General features: G+C 42.1%; 1 protein-coding gene across 2 annotated transcripts; it reads right to left on the reverse strand.

The window, feature by feature from the left end:
• Positions 1-574: 574 nt before the first annotated feature.
• Positions 575-21,219, reverse strand: LOC115173379 (hypermethylated in cancer 2 protein-like). 2 transcript variants are annotated; one of them, XM_029731405.1, is made up of 4 exons: positions 20,911-21,219; positions 6,246-6,457; positions 5,018-5,837; positions 575-1,838 (listed from the first exon to the last, which is right to left on the reverse strand). In XM_029731405.1, exons 2-4 carry the CDS (start codon positions 6,450-6,452, stop codon positions 724-726), a joined length of 2,142 nt encoding a protein of 713 aa, XP_029587265.1. In that variant the 5' UTR covers positions 6,453-6,457; positions 20,911-21,219; the 3' UTR covers positions 575-723. The 2 variants fall into 2 exon arrangements, with proteins under 2 accessions (XP_029587265.1, XP_029587264.1); XM_029731404.1 differs by having other exon boundaries at positions 575-1,841.
• Between the last annotated feature and the right edge of the window lie 5,445 nt (positions 21,220-26,664).

Raw genomic sequence — 26,664 nt, forward strand, 5'->3', positions numbered from 1 at the left:
TGTTGTAAATGACTATTGTAGCTGGAAACGTCAGATTTTTTATGGAATATCTACATAGACGAACAGAGGCCCATTATCAGCAACCATCATTCCAGTGTTTCAATGGCATGTTATGTTAGCTAATCCAAGTTTATCATTTTAAAAGGCTAATTAATCATTAGAAAACCCTTTTGCAATTATGTTAGCACAGCTGAAAACTGTTTTCTGATTAAAGAAGCAATAAAACTGGCCTTCTTTAGACTAGTTGAGTATCTGGAGCATCAGCATTTGTGGGTTCGATTACAGGCTCAAAATGGCCAGAAACAAAGCACTTTACACTGAAACCCGTCAGCCTATTCTAGTTCTGAGAAATGATGGCAATTCCATGCGAGAAATTGATAAGAAACTGAAGATCTCGTATACAAAATCGTATACAAAATATACACACTGGTGCTCACATCACACTTCACAAACTTTTAAAACCACATGATTCACATTTAGCAAATTACGTTTGTTCCCTCTTTCGAGATATCAATGACATGATGGGATAGTCCTTTAAATAAATAAGAAAGCAGAAATCTCCCTCATAGAATAGTTGTTCAAACAGGTGTATCAACATTGATCTGAGTTTTAATGGTTTACACATGGACCATTATGGACATAATTATCACCCTATCTAATACCACTTTCAAGTGCTGCGGGCCCTATATTCCACAATATTTCACCATCCTCCTTCCTTTAGCTTCAGCTAAACCTGTTGCTGGCTTCCTCTTTAAAGCTGTGACTAACCACAGTCCTTGACTGAGAGCCTAATTCAGTCCCAACCCCACCCGCTAACAACGCACTCATCCCAGACTCTGCCTCTCCCTGACAGTCTGCCTGCTCCACTTTCACTTGACCGCCCTGTGAAAAAAAAACCTCCCCCTCCTTGAACCCATAGGCATAACCATCGTCCATGTCAGCAGCCGCTGTGGTGTTACTACTGGCAGCGGCTCCATCATAGCTGGCGGCCAGTCTCTCACAGCGTGCCTGGTGGCGCAGGAAACTATCCCTCCAGATGACCTTCTTCCCACACAGGCTACACTCGTAGGGCCGCAGCCCGCCATGGGTCTTCAGGTGCTTGGTGAGGTGGTGCTTCATCTTGAAGCTCTTGGCGCACACGGGGCAGGCGAAGGGCCGCAGGTTGAGATGCTGCATCTTGACGTGGCGGTCACGCATACTCTTCAGGGTGTAGGCCTTCCCACAGTGGCAGAAGTGTACTTTTCCTGTGTAAGGGGCCCCGGCAAGGGAGATGGAAGAGGAGGAAGATGGGATGGGGGGTGAGGACGAAGGGGGGAATGGAGCAGGAGATGGGGACAGGTGGCAGCTGGAGGTGGAGGTTGGGGTACCACCACCATGGGTCATCTTTGCCCCATTGGGCCAGTTCAACTCTGGGGCCCCCAGGATAAAGTCATTGTCATCAGGAGAGGTAGGTACTAAGGGTCTCTGAGAAACTTGTCCGGTGCCATCCTCAATCTCATCATAGGTTTCCCTTCCAAAGGCACCCTCCGCAAATCGGCCAAAGTCCACTTCCCCCTCATCATCTTCTTCGTCATCTTCTCTTCTGTAGTCTTCCTCTCCAGCTTGCGGCCTAGCTACTTGCTGAGACCAGGGACTCGCCTGCCACTGCTTTTGGGTAGAGGGTGTAGAAGCTGAGCAGGAGGGTCCAGGAATCACCTCATCTGGTTCCCCAGCATGGGGAGAAGTCAGGGCTGAACTTCTCCCCAACTGTCTCTCCTCTTTCTTCTGCAGCTCCCCTGAGCTCTTTCTCCCCTCTGGCTGTCGTCCCTCCTCACCTTGGTGTACACCAGAGTGGAAGTCTACTGGAGAAATACAAACAGAGTGATGTACAATGGACATAGAGAAATATATAAAGATGGTGTATTTATGGCACTGGGAGGTGTGCTTATCACGGATAAGTGCTTATCCTCTCATAAATATGAGACAAATTTTTAAAGGGACAATCAGCAGTTGAAACAATAACAATGCGAATCCCCGCCCCCGGTTTCGGTAAAAGCTAAGGGATGGGGCTAGATAAATGTAGCCACTCTCAAAAACATACACAGAGCTATGGATGCAAGGACTGACCATCCATGATATCAAAAATATAGTTGTAACCATGTTTTGAGGCTATATAGTGTTTGTTTACATTACTTTGTGTACAAACATTGGAGTAAACAAGGTTATATTTTGGCTTCTGATGGGGTACGTATTATAAATGAATGACTTATAAATGAATGATATGTACCCAATGATTATTGAAGAATATAACTTATAAAAAATATATATATACACTACCATTCAAAAGTTCGGGGTCACTTAGAAATGCCCTTGTTTTTGAACGAAAAGCTAATTTTTTACCCATTAAAATAACATCAATTTGATCAGAAATACAGTGTAGACATTGTTAATGTTGTAAACGACTATTGTAGCTGGAAACGGCAGATTTTTTATGGAATATCTACGTAGGCGTACAGAGGCCCATTATCAGAAATCCTTTCACTCCTGTGTTCCAATGGCACATTGTGTTAGCTAATCAAAGTTTATCATTTTAAAAGACTAATTGATCATTAGAAAACCTTTTTGCAATTATGTTAGAACAGCTGAAAACTGATTAAAAAAGCAATAAAACTGGCCGTCTTTAGACTAGTTGAGTATCTGGAGCATCGGCATTTGTGGGATTCGATTACAGGCTCAAAATGGCCAGAAACAAATAACATTCGTCTGAAACTCGTCAGTCTATTCTTGTTCTGAGAAATGAAGGCTATTCCATGCGAGAAATTGCCAAGAAACTGAAGATCTCGTACAACTCTGTGTACTACTCCCTTCACAGAACAGCGCAAACTGTCTCTAACTAGAATAGAAAGAGGAGTGGGAGGCCCCAGTGCACAACTGAGCAAGAGGACAAGTACAATCGCGTGTCTAGTTTGAGAAATAGATGCCTCACAAGTCCTCAACTGGCAGCTTCATTAAATATTACCCGCAAAACACCAGTCTCAACGTCAACAGTGAAGAGGCGACTCCGGGATGCAGAGTTCCTCTGTCCAGTGTCTGTGTTCTTTTGTCCATCTTAATCTTTTATTTTTATTGGCCAGTCTGAGATATGGCTTTTTCATTGCAACTCTGCCTTTTAAAATTATAAACTTGGATTAGCTAACACAACGTGCCATTGGAACACAGGAGTGATGGTTGCTGATAATGGTCCTCTTTTACGCCTATGTAGGTATTCCATAAAAAATCCACCGTTTCCAGCTACAATAGTCATTTACAATATTAACAATGTCTACACTGTATTTCTGATCAATTTTATGTTATTTTAATGGACAGAAAAAGTGCTTTTCTTTCAAAAACAAGGACATTTCTAAGTGACCATATACAGTTGAAGTTGGAAGTTTACATACACTTAGGTTGGAGTCATTAAAACTCGTTTTTCAACCACTCCACAAATGTCTTGTTAACAAACTATAGTTTTGGCAAGTCGGTTAGGAAATCTGCTTTGTGCATAACACAAGTAACTATTCCAACAATTCTTTACAGACAGATTATTTCACTTATAATTCACTTTATCACAATTCCAGTGGGTCAGAAGTTTACATACACTAAGTTGACTGTGCCTTTAAACAGCTTTGAAAATTCCAGAAAATGATGTCATGGCTTTAGAAGTTTATGAAATCAGCCAAGACTTCAGAAAAAAAATTGTAGACCTCCACAAGTCTGGTTCATCCTTGGGAGCAATTTCCAAACGCCTGAAGGTACCACGTTCATCTGTACAAACAATAGTACGCAAGTTTAAACACCATGGGACCACACAGCCGTCATATCGCTCAGGAAGGAGAAGGGTTCTGTATCCTAGAGATTAACGTACTTTGGTGCGAAAAGTGCAAATCAATCTCAGAACAACAGCAAAGGACCTTGTGAAGATGCTGGAGGAAACAGGTACAAAAATATCTATATTCAGAGTTAAACGAGTCCTATATCAACATAACCTGAAAGGCTACTCAGCAAGGAAGAAGCCACTGCTCCAAAACCGCCATAAAAGCCAGACTACGGTTTGCAACTGCACATGGGGACAAAGATCATACTTTTTGGAGAAATGTCCTCTGGTCTGATGAAACAAAAATACAACTCTTTGGCCATAATGACCATCATTATGTTTGGAGGAAAAAGGGGGAGTCTTGCAAGCCGAAGAACACCATCCGAACCGTGAAGCACGGTGGTGGCAGCATCATGTTGTGGGGGTGCTTTGCTGCAGGAGGGGCTGATGCACTTCACAAAATAGATGGCATCATGAGGATGGAAAATGATGTGGATATATTGAAGCAACATCTCAAGACATCAGTCAGGAAGTTAAAGCTTGATCACAAATGGGTCTTCCAAATGGACAATGACCCCAAGCATACTTCCAAAGTTGTGGCAAAATGGCTTAAGGACAACAAAGTCAAGGTATTGGAGTGACCATCACAAAGCCCTGACCTAAATCCTATAGAAAATTTGTGGGCAGAACTGAAAAAGCATGTGCGAGCAACGAGGCCTACAAACCTGATGAATGGGCCAAAATTCACCTAACTTATTGTGGGAAGCTTGTGGAAGGCTACCAGAAACGTTTGACCCAAGTTAAACAATTTAAAGGCAACGCTCCCAAATACTAATTGGGTGTATGTAAACTTCTGACCCACTGGGAATGTGATGAAATAAATCATTCTCTCTACTATTATTCTGACATTTCACATTCTTTAAATAAAGTGGTGATCCTAACTGACCTAAGACAGGGAATTTTTACTAGGATTAAATGTCAGGAATTGTGAAAAACTGAGTTTAAATGTATTTGGCTAAGGTGTATGTAAACTTCCAACTTCAACTGTATATATATATATATATATACACACACACACACACATACTGTATATTAAAAAAAATATATATAAACAAATATAAACACTTTATAAACACATATCAATGTCCAAGTCCTGTTTACATTTCACATTCTAGGACTACTTACCAGAGTGTCCTCTCAGCTCAGGACCCTCCCTCTTCTCCTCTTCCAACTCTTCTCCCATTCCTTCACTTGCTTCAATCACTCTTTCAGTCCCCTTCTTCTCCTGAGGATCTTCCCCATAGCCCTCTCCACTTCCTCTATCCCTGCCATGGAGTTTCTCAGCACTTGGTGGCACTGCCCTCTGTCTCAGTCTAGCTCTCAGTCTCAATGCCTCACCAGGAAACCCCACGTGCCTGGTGTGGCTATGGTCCAGTCCTCTCCCATCATGATGGCTTAGGGGGCTGGCTTTGCTGTGGCTGGACATCCACACCTCCTCACAGCTGGAGTAGTCACTCTCCCCAGCAGGGTGGGAGTCCAGCTGTGAGTCAGCTAGGTGCTGGACAGGCATGGACATGGCTGGCTGGGGTGAGGACCTGGGGTGGCCCCACCTGGGGAACTGATGGGGCCTCCTCCACGTGGCCAATGGCGGCAGAGCATTCTGCACCTGACCGTAGGTCCTCTTCTGCTTCTCTTTCCCCTCTCTCTCCATGTATAGGCAGTCGGTGCTGCTTGGGGACTGCTGCCTTGAGGAGGCACCGTGGTGTGTGGCAGCTGCAACATCCACAGGGTTGCATTCTGTTGGGGGTCGAGGTCTCTTCAGGATCTCTGTGCATTTGTCAACAATATGCCACATCTGGAGAAAGCTGGCTACCGTTACATAGTTGACAATGTCATCACGCACTATGCTCAGTCGGCCGGTGTAGGCTGAACTCAGGACACTCTCAAAGGCCACAGGGTCCATGACAGAGGGCAGAGACACTGTCATCACATTCTTAAGCAACACCTGGTGAAAGTGATGAAAACTAGGATTTCACAGCTATTTTTCCAGACAACAATGCACATGACAGAGCAAAGACACAAACTACTATTGTGTAGAGACAGGCAAAGACAGACGTCTCTCTCTAATACACTAGTCACGGAAACCCAGACCTAGGCAACAGCAGTGACTAGCCTATGTTTGGGATCAATAAAGGACTCTCTTGGTAACTTCGAAAAGGGGTGAAAAAAATTCAGGGGAGGGTCCACTTCAGATAGACATAGGCTAGTCACATAGGCTAACTCCGCCTTTTCCTCTATGCTAAACTGACGTTGTTTACGTACAGAGGTGTAAGCCGGAAGATTGGTACATTGGCGGAGGCAACCCGAGAGAGACTACTAGTACACACACACATATGCACACAGACAGACAAACCTGATCGTGAAAGTATGGCGAGGAGGCAGCCAGCACACAGCGGTGGGCCCTGAACACCTGTCCCTGCACCTGGATGGAGAGGTCACAGAGCCGGCCCTCCTCCCGCTGTCGATTCAGGCTGTCCAAAACTGCTGCACGCACATTGGGGAAGCATACTTGGACCACCGGGCCAGCAGGGGCACCAGAGACAATGCAGTCCTGATCCATTGTGCCTAAAGTATAAAGAAGAATAAAATCCCGTTAGCTAGCTAGCATTTACGGTTAGTGCTATCTGGGGATCCTTGGGATGTCCCTAAACTCCCTACCCTAAACCATAACCTGAACCCCAAAGCTTGTTGGGTTTTGAGAATGTGAAATATACGTATTCCTGTCACTGATGGAGTGCTGTTTAGAGGGTCTACACCAGAAGGGTTATAGGAGGAAGGTATATAGTGCAACTAAGCTTGGAATGTTTTGAGTGCAGGGAAGCGATTACGTGTGGCAGGCATTGATATGGGGAGACGGGTGGAGATCTTAGAAACTAACAATGTCACTGAGGGAGAGAGGGTACCGTATAATGTTTACATTATGTCAGGATATGTTACTGTTAACCATCAGGGATCCTCTGGGAGAGATCCTCTGGGAGGAGAAGAGACACAGTCTGGTAGCAATAACCATGACAGCCTTGAGTTGAGGAGGCGTGAGCCCTTTGGGGTAAAGGTCAGGTTAGATGAAGTGAGGAAGAACAGATATCACTAAGGTTCTGTCTAGCAACAGAGATGCATTGGCTGTTCATTTGTGGAAGAAGAGACTCAGCCTAGGAGAAAGGGTTAAATATCAGTGCTTGTGAGAAATGTTTTTTTGTCTGAATTACAGATGGAACGACTCTTTGGGAAGAATTAAACTTGGTTAAGCTTCTCTAGTGTCCGTGAGTTATTTACTCTGAAAATTAGGTTCTAACACCATTTTAAATTTAAACTTCAATGGAGAAGGGTGCAATTGCGGCCCGCAATTCAGGGTGTTCCTGCATGTTGGCATTCCTGCATCTGCAGGAACCCCTCTTTATACCTCTATTGGTCCATTTTTAACCTAGGACAGGCGAGAGGTGGGGACGCTCCAGTACAGTAGGTTCCCGTTGGTTGCCATCTGCCGATAAACCCCACAGAAGAAAAAGACGTGAGGGTGACAACGGTAGACAGTGTCCTTCGTCCCCTCCTGTCGGGCATTGTTTTCCTGCAGTTTTGTTAACGACGGTGAGGGCAGGTGTTCAGCCGGCGGGAGCAAAGGACATTGTGTGCTAGCTAGCTAGTCCTAGGAAGACTGCGGTACACAGCATGCGGGAGCGACACCGTGTGCTCGCTAACTACCAAGTTAGCGAGCACACAGTGTAGCTAACTAGCAACCTAGCTAGTTAGTTAGCACACAGTGTCGTCCCCACCTTCCGCCTGCTGTGTACCGTAGTAGCTAGCGGGAAGTGGGGATGACCGGTAGGCAGTGTCCTAATGCACCCGCCGGTTGGGGCACTGATTTCCCGCAGTGCCTCCCGCTAACGTAAACTCACTCACTTTTGTACATCGCCTTGGTCTGTACAATTGACCTTATTTTAGCGCCCCAAAAACATAATACTTCCAGATCAACTGTAATGTCAATACCATTTTAAAGCACAATGTCTCCCCTTTCCAACAAAATCAATGACGAGACCTTCATGATGCCCATCTCTGCATGATTCAAGAATCACTGGGTCGGGTCCGTCGGGTCTTTTTAACAATGGCGGGTGGGGAAGCTAAACCTATTATGTGATAGTGAGAAGTCGTTTTGACCAACTTATCACCTTATCGCCTCTAAAATGTAAATAAAACACTATAAAGAGTTTATATAATGTGTCATTACATACAGTGGGGGGAAAAAGTATTTGATCCCCTGCTGATTTTGTACGATTGCCCACTGATGAAGAAAGGATCAGTCTATAATTTTAATGGTAGGTTTATTTGAACAGTGAGAGACAGAATAACAACAAAAAAATCCAGAAAAACGCATGTCTAAAATGTTATAAATTGATTTGCATTTTAATGACGGAAATAAGTATTTGACCCCCTCTCAATCAGAAAGATTTCTGGCTCCCAGGTGTCTTTAATACAGGTAACAAGCTGAGATTAGGAGCACACTGTTAAAGGGAGTGCTCCTAACCGCAGCTTGTTAACTGTAAAAAATACATCTGTCCACAGAAGCAATCAATCAATCAAATTCCAAACTCTCCACCATGGCTAGTTCTGAACAACACATGCTAATGTAAAAAGCTGGTTTTTGATATAAATATGAACTTGATTGAACAAAACATGCATGTATTGTATAACATAATGTCCTAGGAGTGTCATCTTATGAAGATCATCAAAGGTTAGTGCTGCATTTAGCTGTGGTTTTGGTTTTTGTGACATATAGGCTTGCTTTGAAAATGGCTGTGTGATTATTTTTGGGAGGGTACTCTCCTGACCTAATCTAATGTTTTGCTTTCGTTGTAAAGCCTTTTTGAAATCGGACAATGTGGTTAGATAAAGGATAGTCTTGTCTTTAAAATGGTGTAAAATAGTCATATGTTTGAGAAATTGAAGTTTTTGCATTTTTGAGGTATTTGTAATTCGCGCCACTCTATACCATTGGATATTGGTGAGGCGTTCCGCTAGCGGAACGTCTGTCCCTAACAGGTTTTAATGACTTGGAGAAGATCTGCAAAGAGGAGTGGGACAAAATCCCTCCTGAGATGTGTGCAAACCTGGTGGCCAACTACAAGAAACGTCTGACCTCTGTGATTGCCAACAAGGGTTTTGCCACCAAGTACTAAGTCATGTTTTGCAGAGGGGTCAAATACTTATTTCCCTCATTAAAATGCAAATAATTTTCTAACATGTGTTTTTCTGGATTTTTTTGTTGTTATTCTGTCTCTCACTGTTCAAATAAACCTACCATTAAAATTATAGACTGATCATTTCTTTGTAAGTGGGCAAACGTACAAAATCAGCAGGGGATCAAATACTTTTTTCCCCCACTGTACCTATTTGCAGGTTTGTGTCGAATTTGAATCGGGTTTTCAGGGCGGTGCTAAAGTGATCTTCAGAAATAAACAGCAGCTTTTGAGAGTCATGATAGCTTGCAGTGATGACGGAAAAAAATGACTAGGTATCCCCCCTTACCCCGTCACGGTCCATTTCTTGTTTTTAAACAATGAGAGAAGTGCTACACCTGGTGGAGAGAGATTGTAACACAGAAATAGTTGCTTTATGCGTGCTGTACGTTACGGCATGACACGTCACGATGTAACGAAGGGTCCGTTTTTTTCTACTTTTCTCCAATACTATAGAGCCATTACCATGTCGATCAACGCTTGAATAGAAACGTAGTTCACACCCCAGATTTTGAAGTCAACACAGTCGCTACAGTCCCATTAGTTTTCTTTGCAGCCTCGTTTGAATGTCGCGGTTGCGCACATTTGTACGGAATGGGGTGAGTTTACGTTAGCTAGTAAGAAGGACTCCGGTACACAGCAGGTGGGGGTGACACTGTGTGCTAACTATCCAGATAGCAAGCTAGTAAGGAGGCCTCCGGTACACAGGATGCGGGGGCAAAAAATAAATACTTGCAGTAACTGCAGTCAACTTTGGTATTTTGGATGCAGTAATTGCAGAATTAGTTATACTGCACTGTAACTCCAGTTACACTGCATAGTTACTGCGGTAAAAAAACTATTATTTTGGACGCAGTATTTGCAGCATATTGCAGTTATACTGCACTCTGACTGCAATCTTTTTTTTGTAAGGGCGGGCTGGATAAGCTGAAGTGGACTCGGCCCTAGTATCATTAGCCGGAACCCAGAGTAATATGATTCTGCCGGATTCGGGAAGAGCTCGGCCCGCATGAAGCCCACCCCCCGAATCACGCAAAGCCTGCTGAAAAAGAACATTACTGTATAATTGTAATTGTTAGTGTCTTATAATGCAATGGGTGCATGGCCCACAAACACTATGCACATGTTTATATAGATTGGTTTCTATTAATTGAGAAGCATTTAGATAACTGGTCAGTAGTTTAACCAGATTCCAACAAAAACCAGATATCAACCAAAATTAGACGTATTTTACATGACGTCAAAAAGACTTTATAAAGAAGACGTCTTCATCTGGTTGTGATCTGGTTATATGATGTCCTGACCAGATTTCAACCAGTAAAATACGTCTTTATTTCGTCGTATGACAACTGTGCTTCTCGGCCGGTGCTAGCACATGCACAAAACAAATACACTGCTGGAACACCGATTAAGGTGTTTACATGTCCTAATAATTAGAAAGATAGCTCAGAAAACCAGGTGATTTAATCAGGGTATAATTAATTACTTCCATTTTGACCTTACGCTGATTAAGATAAGCAGAGTAAGTAGTTTACATGACTATTGCATAATCTGTTTACTGCTATAATCCGTTTAATATCGAATTATTAGTGTACATGTAAATGTACTAAATGTTGCACTTCACTAGCAATAGCTCAAGTCAAAACAGATAGAAAAGGGAGGCAGACAGGTGGAGTAGAGAGAGTCATGTAATTTTAAGACCCACATTTTCATCAGGATATTTTCTACTGTTTTTACTTGTCGGCTTTAGACCTATATATTTTACTTAGTTGACGATCTAATTTATAGGCCTACGGCTGCAATGGCCTATAGGCTATCTCTGAGTAATATGCACTCATTTCTTTAGCTGCCAATGGATCACAGTGTATCAATTTGTCCATAAGGCAGAGGCTAGTGCTCTCCATAGTTTCACTTTAACTTTCCGATTTTTATCATTTTACTTCAGATATTTACAGTGCCTTGCAAAAGTATTCATCCACCTTGGTGTTTTTCCTATTTCGTTGCATTACAATCTGTAATTTAAAATGGATTTATATTTGGATTTCATGTTTTATTTAACCATTATTTAACTAGGCAAGTCAGTTAAGAACAAATTCTTATTTACAATGACGGCCTACCAAAAGGCAAAAGACCTCCTGCGAGGATGGGGGCTGGGATTTAAAAAAATCATTTTTTAATAAAAAAAAAATATATAGGACAAAACACACATCACGACAAGAGAAACAACACTACATAAAGACAGACCTAAGACAAAAACATAGCAAGGCAGCAACACATGACAACACAGCATGGTAGCAACACAACATGACAACAACATGGTAGCAGCACAACATGGTACCAGCACAAAACATGGTACAAACATTATTGGGCACAGACAACAGCACAAAGGGCAAGAAGCTAGAGACAACAATATATCACGCAAAGCAGCCACAACTGTCAGTAAGTGTCCATGATTGAGTCTGAATTAAGAGATTGAGATAAAACTGTCCAGACTGAGTGTTTGTTGCAGCTCGTTCCAGTCGTTAGCTGCAGCAAACTGAAAAGGCGTGCGTCTCTGGGATGTGTGTGCTTTGGGGACCTTTAACAGAATGTGACTGGCAGAACGAGTGTTGTATGTGGAGGATGAGGGCTGCAGTAGATATCTCAGATAGGGGGGATTGAGGCCAGAAACTAGAATATGCATATTATTAGTAGATGTGGATAGAAAACTCTGAAGTTTCTAAAACTGTTTGAATGGCGTCTGTGAGTATAACAGAACTCATATGGCAGGCTAAAACCTGAGAAAAAGTCAACCAGGAAGTGGAGGATCTGAGTATTGTAGTTCTTCTTTCTAGTCCCTTTCGAAACTACAGTATCTGTGGGGTTATGTTGCACTTCCTAAGGCTTCCATTGGCTGTCAAAAGCCTTCAGAAAGTGGTTTAAGCATTCTCCTGTCACTGGGCAGAGTATAGGAGCTCAGTTACTGAGTGGTCTGCCTGGCAACAAAGGGATTGGATATGCGCCGTCACGCGAGCGCGCTGTTCCTTCTTTTTCTTCTTGAATGAATATGCTATTGTCCGGTTGGAATATTATCGCAATTTATGTTAAAAATACCATAAAGATTGATTTTAAACAGCGTTTGACATGCTTCTAAGTACGGTAATGGAACATTTTGACTTTTCGTCTCTGGTTCCACGCTCGCGCGTTATGCCTTTGGATAAGTGATCTGTACACACGACCAAAACGGAGGTATTTGTACATAAATATGGATTATTTCGAACAAAAACAACATTTCTTGTCGAAGTAGCAGTCCTGGGAGTGCATTCTGACGAAGCAAAGGTAAGAGAATATTTTTAATACTAATTCTGAGTTTAGGTTGCTCCGAACTTGGTGGGTGTCTGTATAGCTCTCTGTGATGGCTGAGCTATGTACTCAGAATATTGAAAAATGTGCTTTCTCCGTAAATGTAATGCTCGGGCGTCGTGGGTGAGGAATCAAACGCAGGAAGCAGCGAGTACAGGGTAGTGGCTTTTAATGGGCCAAGAGACGAACAAACACAAGCCACCCCAAACAGCGATAAACGCGCACACAAAACAAAGTGCCCCAAACACAGGGGAAAACACAGTCGGCGCAAAACCAACGCACAAGCTCAAGCACAAACATACAACAGAATAAACAATCCCGCACAAAGAGAAGGCGGGCCAGCTAATAATTATAGCCCCGCTAATCACCCCCACTACGAACAGGTGCAAACAATCACAAAAGGGGGGAAAACAAAAAGGGAATCAGTGGCAGCTAGTAGGCCGGTGACGACGACCGCCGAGCGCCACCCGAGCAGGAGGTGGAAGGAAGTTCTTAGTCAACAAAGCATGCAGGAGTCATGAGGCAAATAGCAAAATAGCAAAATGCACAAGTAGGTGTCACCCACTTGGGAGAAGCTTTTATTTCTGAAGGCAGATTTCTTGTAGAAAATGCCAGTGGGTGGTCTTTGAACAGCAGGAGGCGGCTTCAAGGCCTCTGGATCTGGGTGGGGTAGCCTGCCATTTATTGGGCTCAAAGGCTTCGACAGTGTAGGAAGCATTGAGTGTAGGAAGCATTCCAAGTAATTCCATCCAAAATCAGGTTGTAGGTTTGCTGTTTCAATTTGGAATGAAGGTTATGTTGTTTAGGGTAGCATCCTGTATATGTCCATCCCAAAACATCTAAGTTAGTCTAACTCTAAATCTATCTATTTTAAAAACATGCTGAAAAATTTGGGAGCTCATCTGCTCATGACCTCTCTCTCTGGGGTGACCTCTCTCATGTAATGGACATACACAAAATATTCCAAATTGGTGAAGTGAAATGAAAAAATATTATTTAACAAACAACACGTACGCCCATGTATTTTATTTCAATATCCTACTATAATCCACCAGGATTTACAAAAACCTATTTTTATCACATTCATTTCCATCAATAATTACTCAAAAATTATTGCACCTGAATTTGACACGGAAAATATGACTATTATATTTTTCCTTAGAGGTTTTAAGCAAATAACAATGCAGTAATTGTATATTAATTTCAGTAGCTAAATAAAGAGGTAGGCATATCAGTTCCAGCTAAAGCAATTAAATATTTTTGTTTCACTACCCCGTACAGAAGGTGGCGGCAGTAGATAAATACAGTGCCTTGCAAAAGTATTCATCACCCTTGGTGTTTTTCCTAGTTTGTTGCATTACAAACTGTAATTTAAATTGATTTTTATTTGGATTTCATGTAATGGACATAGACAAAATGTTCCAAATTGGTGAAGTGAAATTCAAAAAACGACTTATTTCCCCAAAAAATAAAAAAATAAATGAACTGAAAACTGGTGCGTGCATATGTATTCACCCCCTTTGCTATGAAGCCCCTAAATAAGATCTTGTGCAACCAATTACCTTCAGAAGTCACATAATTAGTTAAATAAAGTCCACCTGTCTGCAATCTAAGTGTCAAGCTAAGCTACAAAGCTCCACAGGGGAGATTGGAGTATCCGTCCATAGGACCACTTTAAGACGTACACCCCACAGAGCTGGGCTTTACGGAAGAGTGGCCAAGAAAAAGCCATTGCTTACAGAAAAAAAATAAGCAAACACATTTGGTATTCCCCAAAAGGCATGTGGGAGACTCCGCAAACATACTCTGGTCAGATGAGATTCTAAAATTGAGCTTTTTGGCCATCAAGGAAAACACTGTCTGGCGCAAACCCAACACCTCTCATCACCCCGAGAATATCATCCCCACAGTAAAGTATGGTGGTGGCAGCATCATGCTGTGGGGATGTTTTTCATCGGCAGGGACTGGGAAACTGGTCAGAATTGAAGGAATGATGGATGGCACTAAATACAGGGAAATTCTTGAGGGAAACCTGTTTCAGTCTTCCAGAGATTTGAGACTGGGACGGAGGTTCACCTTCCAGCAGGACAAACTGCTAAAGCAACACTCGAGTGGTGTAAGGGGAAACATTTAAATGTCTTGGAATGGCCTAGTCAAAGATTAAAGATTGCTGTACACCAGCGGAACCCATCCAACATGAAGGAGTTGGAGCAGTTTTGCCTTGAAGAATGGTCAAAAATCCAAGTGCCTAGATGTGCCAAGCTTATAGAGACATACCCCAAAAGACTTAAAGCTGTAATTGCTGCAAAAGGTGGCTCTACAAAGTATTGACTTTGGGGGGGTGAATAGTTATGCACGCTCAAGTTTTCTGTTTTTTTTGTCTTATTTCTTTTTTGTTTCGCAATAGAGATTGACAAAGATTTTGCATCTTCAAAGTGGTAGGCATGTTGTGTAAATCAAATGATACAAACCCCCCCAAAAATGTATTTTAATTCCAGGTTGTAAGGCAACAAAATAGGAAAAATGCCGAGGGGGGTGAATACTTTCGCAAGCCACTGTAGGTGTAGTCTGCCATAAAACCTTAAAGAAGAAGAAGCAGAAGCTCCAACTAAAACTTGGATTGAAATCTGTGCTTCACGCGCTGGCTGCCAGTTTGAGCGCATCCGTCAACCTTCCAGTATGATTCCATATGGAAGTTTGGACAGAGCGCCCGGTAAAGCTATACAACAACACAGCTGGAAAACAACGACAGTTTCTAGAAATGTTCACCTTTTTTAAAGATTTGACTGCTAAGTGGTAGTCCCTGTTCTCCTGCATTCTTGTTTTACTTTTCTAAGTAAATCGGAGGTTTGTTGGGGAGAAGAACGTGAAAGAAAGATTTGCTAGCAAGCTACTGTAAAGCTAGTTAATTTAGCTGGCTGGACACGTTACATTTTTAACATTCATTGCATCCGCCGTGGAGCCCAGTTTCATAATATTATCATATGTCCCAGCTGCTTCTAGTAGTTTTCAAGTAATCGCGAGAAAACAGGCCTCATTTGAGGGCATTTTTTCACCCTGCCAGCTCCTATTAGTTCTATTGAGCACAGTGGCACCAACTCGCTTTCTCGAACATTCTATTCCCAGCACATTGTTCTGCGTCACAATGCCTGCTTCGCTATTGCAGGCAATGAGACCTGCCCACGTCAACATCGTAGGCTTGCCTCAGGTAACTTATTATTAACAAGGTTATTATTATTATTAACAAGACTACTTTGTGCGCAAGCTAAGCGACGGCTGGCGCGTATCCATCAAATGTTAAACAATAATTTTTTTTGACAAAAGTGTAAAACCTAAACAAACGTGTGTCCCTGTCCACTTTTTCAAGTGTCCGATTTAAAAAATAGCCAGAATTTAGAATAGTCCTTGTTTTTGAAAGAAAAGCACTTTTTTACCCATTAAAATAACATCAAATTGATCAGAAATACAGTGTAGACATTGTTAATGTTGTAAATGACTATTGTAGCTGTAAACGGTGGATTTGTAATGGAATACCTACATAGGCGTACAGAGGCCCATTATCAGCAACCATCACTCATGTGTTCCAATGGCACGTTGGAACAGCATCCCGGAGTCACCTCTTCACTGTTGACATTGAGACTGGTGTTTTGCGGGTACTATTTAATGAAGCTTCCAGTTGAGGACTTGTGAGGCGTCTGTTTCTCATACTAGACACTCTTGCTCAGTTGTGCACCAGGGCCTCCCACTCCTCTTTCTATTCTGGTTAGAGTCAGTTTGCAATGTTCTGTGAAGGGAGGAGTACACAGAGCTGTACGAGATCTTCAGTTTCATGGCAATTTCTCGCATGGAATAGCCTTTATTGCTCAGAACAAGAATAGACTGATGAGTTTCAGAAGAATGTTATTTGTTTCTGGCCATTTTGAGCTTGTAATGGAACCCACAAATGCTGATGATCCAGATACTCAACTAGTCTAAAGACGGACAGTTTTATTGCTTTTTTATCCGTTTTCAGCTGTTCTAACATAATTGCAAAAGGGTTTTCTAATGATCAATTAGTCTTTTACAATTGATTTTTGATAGGATTTCTGATAATGGGCCTCTGTACGCCTACGTAGATATTCCATAAAAAATCTACCGTTTCCAGCTACAATAGTCGTTTACAACATTAACAATGTCTACACTGTATTTCTGATCAAATTGATGTTATTTTAATGGGCAGAAAATGTGCTTTTCTTTCAAAAACAAGGACATTTCTAAGTGACCCCAAACTTTTGAATGATTAAGTGGTTAGAGCATTGGGCCAGTCACTGAAAGGTTGCAAGATCAAATCCCCAAGCTGACAAGGTAAAAATCTGTTGTTCTGCCCCTGAACAAGGCAGTTAACCTACTGTTCCTAGGGCATCATTGTAAATAAGAATGTGTTCTTAACTGACTTGCCTAGTTAAATGAAGGTTAAATAAAAAATTAAGAAATAAAATAGCTAATACAACGTGCCATTGGAACACAGAAGTGATGGTTGCTGATAATGGGCCTATGTTGATATTCCATAAAAAATCTGCTGTTTCTTGCTACAATAGTCATTTACAACATTAACAATGTCTACACTATATTTCTGATCAATTTTATGTTATTTTAATGGACAAAAAAAAATGCTTTTCTTTCAAAAACAAGGACATTTCTAAGTGACCCCAAACATTTGAACGGTTGTGTACATACTTGAATTTTTGCATTTAACTTTCTTTTTTTAAGACTGCCAAACTGTCCTCAATTGGGAAACCTCTGACAGGAACAATATCCTCAGAATTAGGGAGCAGCGTGTTTATAAAAAGTTGTTTGAATTACAACATGTATTAGGATTAAGCAAAACTTGACCATTTAGAGAGGAGTTAAATATTTCCATTATCCAACTGTCTAATTTTGATATCCTCTTAAAATGCTTCAGATTGATGACCAATGACTGAATGTACCACTTCAATAAGAAGGGACAGAGGAGCAAACATGCTGTTGCTATCACTTTTAGTACTGTAGATTCTGACTGTTAAAGATATTTTACTGTGCGTTACAGTTATGTCGTGTCCTGCATGCCCACATGATGCCAATCGTCTTTTTATTTAACATTTTTTAGGCTTACAGTGTCATGAAAAGCCAAGAAACTCAGGAGGTTGATGTATTGCGAGCCCTCTGGAAATTCCCGAAATGTGCCCCTAAGTCATGTTGGAGAAGGACGCAAAGTATGTATATGAGCAAGTTGCTCTTTTTTAAAGACATCTCTAAGCTATAACTGCCACAAAACTCAACTACCGTAATTTCCGGACTATTAAGTGCACCTGAATATAAGCCGCACCCACTGAATTTAAAAAAATATATTATTTTGAACATAAATAAGCCGCACATGTCTATAAGCCGCAGGTGCCTACCGGTACATTGAAACAAATTAACTTTACACAGGCTTTAACGAAGCACGGCTTGTAACAAAAATAAATAGGCTTTAACGAAGCACGGCTTGTAACAAAAATAAATAGGCTTTTTAACGAAACACGGCTTGTAACAAAAAGAAATAGGCTTTAACGAAACACGACTTGTAACAAAAATAAATAGGCTTTAACGAAACACGGCTTGTAACAAAAAATAAAAAATTAGCAGTAAACAGTAGCCTACCAAGAAAGTCATTGGTCACCATCTTCCTTCTCCTGTGCACTGAAACCATCTCCTTCGGTGTCGGAGTTGAATAGCCTCAGAATTGCTTCATCCGATATTGGATCGTTTTCATTGTCGCTCTCGTCACTTTCATCCGGAGGCAAATCCCCCGCTGAGCCCTCTTCAACATGCAGCAGTCCAGCCTTTCGAAACCCGTTGATGATAGTGGATTTTTTGACAATGCTCCACACTGTCAGGACCCACTGGCAGACTTGACCATAAGTTTCTCTTCACATATGGCCCGTTTTAGTGAAGGATTTCTCCCCACTTGTCATCCAAGCCTCCCACTGAACACGGAGCGCCACCTTAAATGCACGATTTACACTGATGTCGAGTGGCTGCAAATACTTTGTTGTACGCCCAGGAATCAGGGTGACAAAATGACTCCCGTAATCAGAATGATGGGAAGTTTGAGAGCGCTCGATTTAATCTAAACAGTAAACAAAATAGTTGTTTGACCTTAACCCGTTCGGCAATTTCATTGGTCTAATGAAAGCTTCATGCCGCCAAAAAACTGAGCACGTCACAGAATGTGTTTTTTTGGAGAAAAAATTTGAAAGCGGGAAAAATCCACATATTAGCCGCGTCATTGTTTAAGCCGCGACGTTCAAAGCGTGGGAAAAAAGTTGCGGCTTATAGTCCGGAAATTCCGGTAGTACCATGGAAATACTTTTAGTCAGCTGAGTCCACAAAGTTTCTTCAAGAATCTCCTTTCTAGTTTGCTTATAAAATCTGAAATTGATGAAGTTGTAATGCGCTGATTCTTTCCACTGCAGATCTGATCCATCACACGACTCTTCAAGAGGGCCACTACGCTCTAGATCGCCTTCTGTGCTCAGAGTTCCCTGATGAGGATCTACCCCATCACACCACTCTAATTAATCATTAATCAAATAAAACAATGGGCCTTTATATGCTCATAGTATTTCTATGCATTATGCAACAATTACTGTATGCAGATGTGCGGAAAATTGTGATTGCTTGATCTATTTTAAATGTAAGAAAATGTTGCTGATTAACTTTAATTGGGGACTATGGAAACAAATAGAAATGTAGTGAACAATGTTTGCAATATCCAACTTTATCCTCTGCAATACTTTTTACAAAAGTAGAACCTAAAAGGGTTATTCAGCTGTCCCCATAAGAGAACCCTTTTGGGTTCTATATAGGACCCTTTCCAAAGAAGGTTCAACATGGAAACCAAAATGTTTCTCCCTGGAACCAAAAAGGATTATTCTATGGGAACAGCCGAAGAACCCCTTTGGAACCCTTTTTTCAAAGAGTGTAGGTAATAAGCTGTAGTCAGGGGGTTATTACCAGTTTATGACAAGGTCTTAACTATGACAAGGTCTTAACTATGACCTTGAGAGCGTTGGACTAGTAACCGAAAGGTTGCAAGTTCGAATCCCTTAGCTGACAAGGTAAAAATCTGTCGTTCTGTCCCTGAACAAGGCAGTTAACCCACCGTTCCTAGGCCGTCATTGAAAATAAGAATGTGTTCTTAACTGACTTGCCTAGTTAAATAAAGGTAAAAAATAATTTTTAAAAGTAGGCTACATATGGCGGTCAGAAAATAAACCATATTCTGGTCAGTAAAAAAACGTTGAAAAAACATACTTTTTCAACCAGTTTGCGACCTGAATAAGGCATAATAAGTTGTCATATTGACTTATTTTCAACCAGGTTTTGCTCACTGAGAAGCCCCCCTCTTAGTGTGAGTGACGTGAATTTGAAACAACTGAATGTATGTCTATTAGAAGTAGTTTTCACATGCAAACTTTATATGTCCGAACTCAGAATCAAACATGCTTCCCAAAAAGAACATGATTGCTGTGGTAGAATGTTTATTTTGATTGGCAATTTCCTGCATTTATCAGAGTGCCATCAGGTAGCCTGATTTCAGATGTTTCCATGTAAACAGGATTATCAGGGGAATCGTTCTTGAAAAGCATGTAAACATTTTTATCAAACTATTATATTAATATGACTATCCACAATCATCACATTTTTGTCTGCATGTAACCATACTCATTGTATCAAATCATCACTGCAAATTCGCTAGCTACAGCTACAGCTTCACTTGCAACATTGTATCAACTAGCCTATTCTGTGCCCTCAGTTTCCTGGGCCAGTGAGCTCGGGACAAACAGCGCCCCTTTCAGACAGAGGGGCGCTGTTTCGTTCGCTCGGATGCGTCTTTCTGTCCGTGCGCGTCTCGGTCAAATAAATGAACAATATTTCAATATTTGATTTGGACGGGCAAGGAGGTACGGTAGGGCGGGCCAGACCCCTAAGACCGGACCATACGCCGACCCTGAGTTTTGGGAACCATCTCGCTCCATCTTCTCCCACTGTCGGCCGCTGGGCTTGCTCTCATCACCATTTGGTGGAGAGTGGAATGGAAACGCCAACCGGATGCTTCAGATTTATACATCCGGTGAAACATTTGGTTCTATCTGTGGTGTGGTTAGCTAGCTTGTTAACATTATCTAGCTACATTAGCTAGCTAGCTACAACCAGAAAGGGTTGAAAGGCCCAACGGTAATCTTCGCAGCCCTAACCCTGCGCAAATTCATTGTCAGTCTAATATAGCCAGGAACAGTGAATAGTAGCAAGACCGACAATTGTTTATCTAGTCCATTCAACCCAGTGCACTCAACTCGTAGTCAATAGCTAGCTAGTCAGGCTAGCCAAGTTAGCATGAAACAAAAAAGTGTGCAATTCTATTAGCTTCAGTTAGCTAATTACCTCTGTTATCAGGTTCTCCAAATGCGAAACGAGTCTTCAAAATATGCCAGTGGTTTCAACTAAAGCACATTATTTTCAGCGTTGTTCAATCACTTAGTCCTTCTCGTTTGGTAACGCACATTCAACTCGACACAGTTCCATCATCATGTCAAGTGGGTGTAGGGTGGGAGTGTAGAGCTTGTCTGTGACTGCCCATCGTGTACAAAGTTCCAACCATTGCTAACTCATGTAGTTACAGTAGCACAGAACTAAAATAATTTAGGTTTGGGCAGCTATCTACCTCCTTTATTTATTGTCAATATACCTGATTCCTAGAACTATCCATCCCATTATCAGAGGCTGATAATCATTAGAGGCATGGTCATTATAGCCTTGTCACTTTTAGTAATGAATTATCTATTTATTAGGAGTTTAGGCCTATCATCACAATGAACATAATAAAAAGACAAGAATACTTGTGACTGGATGATTTTCATTTAAAAGAATGCGGACCACTTAACCTTTATTCATGATTTTACCATTAGAATGTCCCTGTAAAAAGGCTGGCTGCTACATTCTTGTCCCTTTTTTCATTACCATAAGCATCTTATCATATAGCCTGTTGTGTCTGTAGGTTTCAGTAATTTTATTGGAGGGTAAATGCAGTTTAAATTCATTGAAAGTATAGGGAGCATTACTTTTTTCACCGCAACCGGCGATCAGCGTTTTCCCACTTATTGTTTTTACCACTACATCAATGACCATGTGGTAAAGGGACCAGCACACTGTGTGCTTTGAGTTCCACCCATAGACTTACGTAGACATTGCTTTATTGTATATGTCCCATTATGGCGTCTCTGAGAGCACGGGAAGTGCCATTGAGGCCATCTCCATTTTGAAGTAGTCCATTTTCTTCTTCTGCTACTTCTATGAGTTGGCAAGCAAACTGAAAGGGTGCATACTGCCACCTGTAGTGTGTTGTTTGAACAGGTATAAAGCCACCTGCAGTAAATGTGTTTACTGACAACAAAGCCCTTAGAGAAAGATTACAGGGATTATACTATCAATGTAGCGATATTGTTGGTAACAGCTCCATGGTGTGGCATGAACCAACAAACCTGCTAAGGGTGAGCACTCTGTCACCTGTGCCATCAGACCTCTTGGCATATAGTGTAGCAGATCCCAATGATATCTGGAGCAGTTGCAATCATTTTCAATGTATTTCCTATTGTCAGGGGAAAGGGAACAATAGCAGAACACATGGCAGTTTCATCTGGCTTAACAGGCCTTCTTCCTGCACAGAGTCACACACAACAAGAACAATCCCAACATAGGTGTGCTGAAACTCCCCATTATGAGTAGTGAGGTAAACTGGGCACGGTGTGGCTGGATGCTACTATGGAGCGATTTCAATACCAGCAGAAATTGTATTTGAATTCCATAATTTTGAATTATTGCACTAATTTAATCATTAAATTGAACATGTGTTTTGTAATTTCAAACTGAATGAATATTTTTTTATTTTACTAGGCAAGTCAGTTAAGAACAAATTCTTATTTTCAATGATGGCCTAGGAACAGTGGGTTAACTATCTTGTTCAGAGGCAGAATGACAGATTTGTACCTTGTCAGCTCGGTGATTTGAACTTGCAACCTTTCGGTTACTAGTCCAACACTAACCACTAGGCTACGCTGCCACCCCGACTTCCACTGAAATCGGTTCCTTTCCTTGTTCGGGCGGTGTTCGGTGGTCGGCGTCGCCGGTCTTCTAGCCATCGTCGATCACTTTTCATTTTCCATTTGTTTTGTCTTGTTTTCCTACACACCTGGTTTTCATTTCCCTCATTAAGTGTTGTGTATTTAACCCTCTGTTCCCCCCATGTCTTTGTGTGGAATTGTTTGTTGTAAGTGCTTGTGCACATGTTTACTGGTGTGCGACGGGTTTTGTACCCATGTTTGTTATTCTTTATGCTGTTGGTTTTGAAATTAAACTTCTCCGGCTATTACCTAGTTCTGTTCTCCTGCGTCTGACTTCCCTGCCACCAGTTACGCGAACCTTACAGAATTCCACACCTATGAAATGGAGTCAGCAGGAGCAGGTGCCCCTGGTATGGGGGTCGAGGAGCGCATCTAGGAGCAAGCAGCGATGATCCACCATCTCGGCGCCGCCATGGACCACGTCGTCCAAACCATGGACCGCTGGGAGAGACAGGGAGTTCCTCCAGCACCTCCACCAGCAGAACCAGGGCCTCCAATACTCGCCTCCCCTTCACCCGGTTCCAGTGGGATTCGTCTCGCCCTTCCCCGGGAGTACGACGGGACGGCTGCACGCTGCCAGGGTTTCCTATTGCAGCTAGATCTCTACCTGGCAACCGTCCACCCGGCTCCTTCGGGCCGTGAGAGGGTGTCCGCCCTCGTCTCATGCCTCTCAGGGAAGGCCCTGGAGTGGGGAGAAGGAGATGCGACACTGGACCATTTCGAGGATTTCACCCCAGTCTTCGACCACCCGCCCGAGGGTAGAGCGGTGGGTGAACGTCTCTACCATCTGAGGCAGGGGACAAGGAGCGCCCAGGAGTTTGCCATGGACTTTCGGACCCTGGCCGCCAGCGCGGGATGGAATGACAGGGCCCTGATTGACCACTATCGCTGCAGTTTGCGCGAGGACGTCCGTCGGGAGTTGACCTGCCGGGACACTACCCTCACCTTCGACCAGCTGGTGGACCTGTCCATTCGGTTGGATAACCTGCTGGCTACCCGCGGACGTCCAGAGCAGGGTCTGTCAGTTCCATTCCCCAGCACCACCGCTCCGATGCCCATGGAGCTGGGAGGTGCTGTGCGCAGGGAGACCGGAGGAGGTTCCGTCTCGTGCACCATCTGTGGCCACAGAGGTCACACTGCCAGTTGGTGTCGGGTTGGTTCCTCTGGGAGTTGAGGCAGCAGGCAGGGCACTCTGGCGTCACCCCAGGTGAGAAAGCACCATTCTCACCCAGAGCCCTCTGTTGCACATGTTTTTGTTTGTTACTTTTCCTGAGTTTTCCCCGCATTCCCAGCATAAGGCGCTCGTCGATTCAGGTGCGGCTTGGAATTTTATAGACAGATCATTTGCCCATAGGTTAGGGATCCCCATCGTTCCAGTGGCTATTCCCTTCCCAGTTCAGTTTTGAAATTCTGTTCTCTAAATTCAGATTCAAAACCAGAGAGAACATTATAGCCAGGAAAGGTAGAGGAGACAAGATAGAATCAAACACTCTCTTTTGTAAATAGAAGCTTCTGGCGGTTTCTCAGCTGTGGAAAAAGGACCCAATTGTCATACTTGAGTAAAAGTAAAGACATCTTAATAGAAAATGACAAGTCAAAGTCCCCCATTAAAATACTACTTGAGTAAAAGTCTAAAAGTATTTGGTTTTAAATATACTTAATAATCAAAAGTAAATGTTATTGCTAAAATATCAAATGTAAAAGTATAAATAATTTCAAATTCCTTATATTATGATTAAAACGAGACGGCACCATTTTATTAATATTTTTTATTTATTTAAGGGGGCTCACCAACACTCAGACATCATTTACAAACTAAGCATGTGTGTTTAGTGAGTCTGCCAGATCAGAGGCAGTACGGATGACCAGGGATGTTCCCTTGATAAGTGCGTGAATTGAACCATTTTCCTGTCCTGCTTAAGCATTCAACATTTAACGAGTACTTTTGGCCGTCGGGGAAAAGTATGGAGGAAGAAGTACATTATTTTCTTTAGGAATGTAGTAAAGTAAAAGTAGCCTAAAAATATAAATGGTAAAGTACAGATACCGCAGAGAAAATAAAAAAATAAGGCCCACAATGGAAATAAATCCCCGACTTTATTTTTTAATCCCTTTTAAAGATCTGTGTGTATAAAAAGTACCAGTCAAAAGTTTGGACACACCTACTCATTCAAGTGTTTTTCTTTATTTTTACTATTTTTTACATTGTAAAATAATAGTGAAGACAGCAAAACTGTGAAATAACCAAAAAAGTGTTAAACAAATCAAAATATATTTTCTATTTGAGATTCTTCAAAGTAGCCACCGTTTGCCCTCAACCAGCTTCATGAGGTAGTCATCTAGAATGCATTTCAATTAACAGGTGTGCCTTGTTAAAAGTTAATTTGTGGAATTTATTTCCTTCTTAGTGCAATTGAGCTAATCCGTTGTGTTGTGACAAGGTAGGGGGGTATACAGAAGATAGCCCTATTTGGTAAAAGACCAAGTCCATATTATGTCAGAACAGCTCAAATAAGCAAAGAGAAACGACAGTCAATAATTAGACATGAAGGTCAGACAATCCGGAAAAATTCAAGAACATTGAAAGTTTCTTCAAGTGCAGTCGCAAAAAGCATCAAGCGCTATGATGAAACTGGCTCTGATGAGGACCGCAACAAGAAAGTAAGACCCAGTTACCTCTGTTGCAGAGGAAAAGTTTATTAGAGTTAACTGCACCTCAGATTGCAGCCCAAATAAATGCTTCAACTGTTCAGAGGAGACTATATGTATCAGGCCTTCATGGTTGAATTGCTACAAAAAAAAACACTACTAAAGGACACCAATAAGAAGAAGAGACTTGCTTGGGCCAAGAAACACAAGCAATGACCATTAGACAGGTGGAAATCTGTCCTTTGGTCTGATGAGACCAAATTTTTGAATTTTGCTTCTAACAACTTTGTCTTTGTGAGACGCAGTGTAGGTGAACGTATGATCTCAGCATGTGTTGTTCCCTCCGTGAAGCATGGCGGAGGAGGTGTGGGGGTGCTTTGCTGGTGAATTCAAGGCATACTTAACCAGCATGTCTACCACAGCATTCTGCAGCGATATACCATCCCATCTGGTTTGCGCTTAGTGGGACTATAATTAGTTTTTCAACAGGACAATGACCCAACACACCTCCAGGCTGTGTAAGGGCTATTTGAACAAGAAGGAGAGTGATGGAGTGCTGCATCAGATTACCTGGCCTCCACAATCACCCAACCTCAACCCAATTGAGAAGGTTTTGGATGAGTTGGACCAAAGAGTGAAGGAAAAGCAGCCAACAAGTGCTCAGCATATGTGGGAACTCTTTCAAGACTGTTGGAAAAACATTCCTCATGAAGCTGGTTGAGAGAATGCGAAGGGTGTGCAAAGCTGGCATCAAGGCAAAGGGTGATACTTTGAAGAATCTAAAATATATTTGTAATTGTTTAGCACTTTTCTGGTTACTACATGATTCCATATGTGTTATTTCATAGTGTTGATGCCTTCACTATTATTCTACGATGTAGAAAATAGTAAAAATAAAGAAAAACCCTTGAATTAGTAGCTGTGTCCAAACTTTTGACTGGTACTGTATTTGTACAGTTGGGGAGGGGGTGCATTTTTTTATGACACCTTGAGTTGGACCCAAGTACATTTATATCTGTCCCTAAAGCCTAGGAATTGGACCTGTGACTTGGATGGGTCTCTTCAAGGAGGAGGTCAAAGGGGGGTGAAGTGTAACACAGATGGTTCGGTGACCACGCTCGTGTGATGAGTAACTTGTCTGCGACCTGAAAAGTTGCATTGTCTGGCGCACAGGAGACCTGGGTTAGAACCCCATCAGTCAAACTAACACGTCTCCATGTCTCAGGCAAGGTTGCTCATCGCATGCATGGATCACCAAGCCACCTCTGTTGCACAAATGAATTAGCCAGCTACAGGAATTTTGAGAAATATTGAGAAATAGTTTGATAGATTTTTGGGTCAAATTAGCCAGTTATCTACCTTTGATAAG

The sequence above is a fragment of the Salmo trutta genome, chromosome 34 (genome assembly GCF_901001165.1).
Source record: "Salmo trutta chromosome 34, fSalTru1.1, whole genome shotgun sequence".
NCBI classification, from domain to species: Eukaryota; Metazoa; Chordata; class Actinopteri; order Salmoniformes; family Salmonidae; genus Salmo; species Salmo trutta.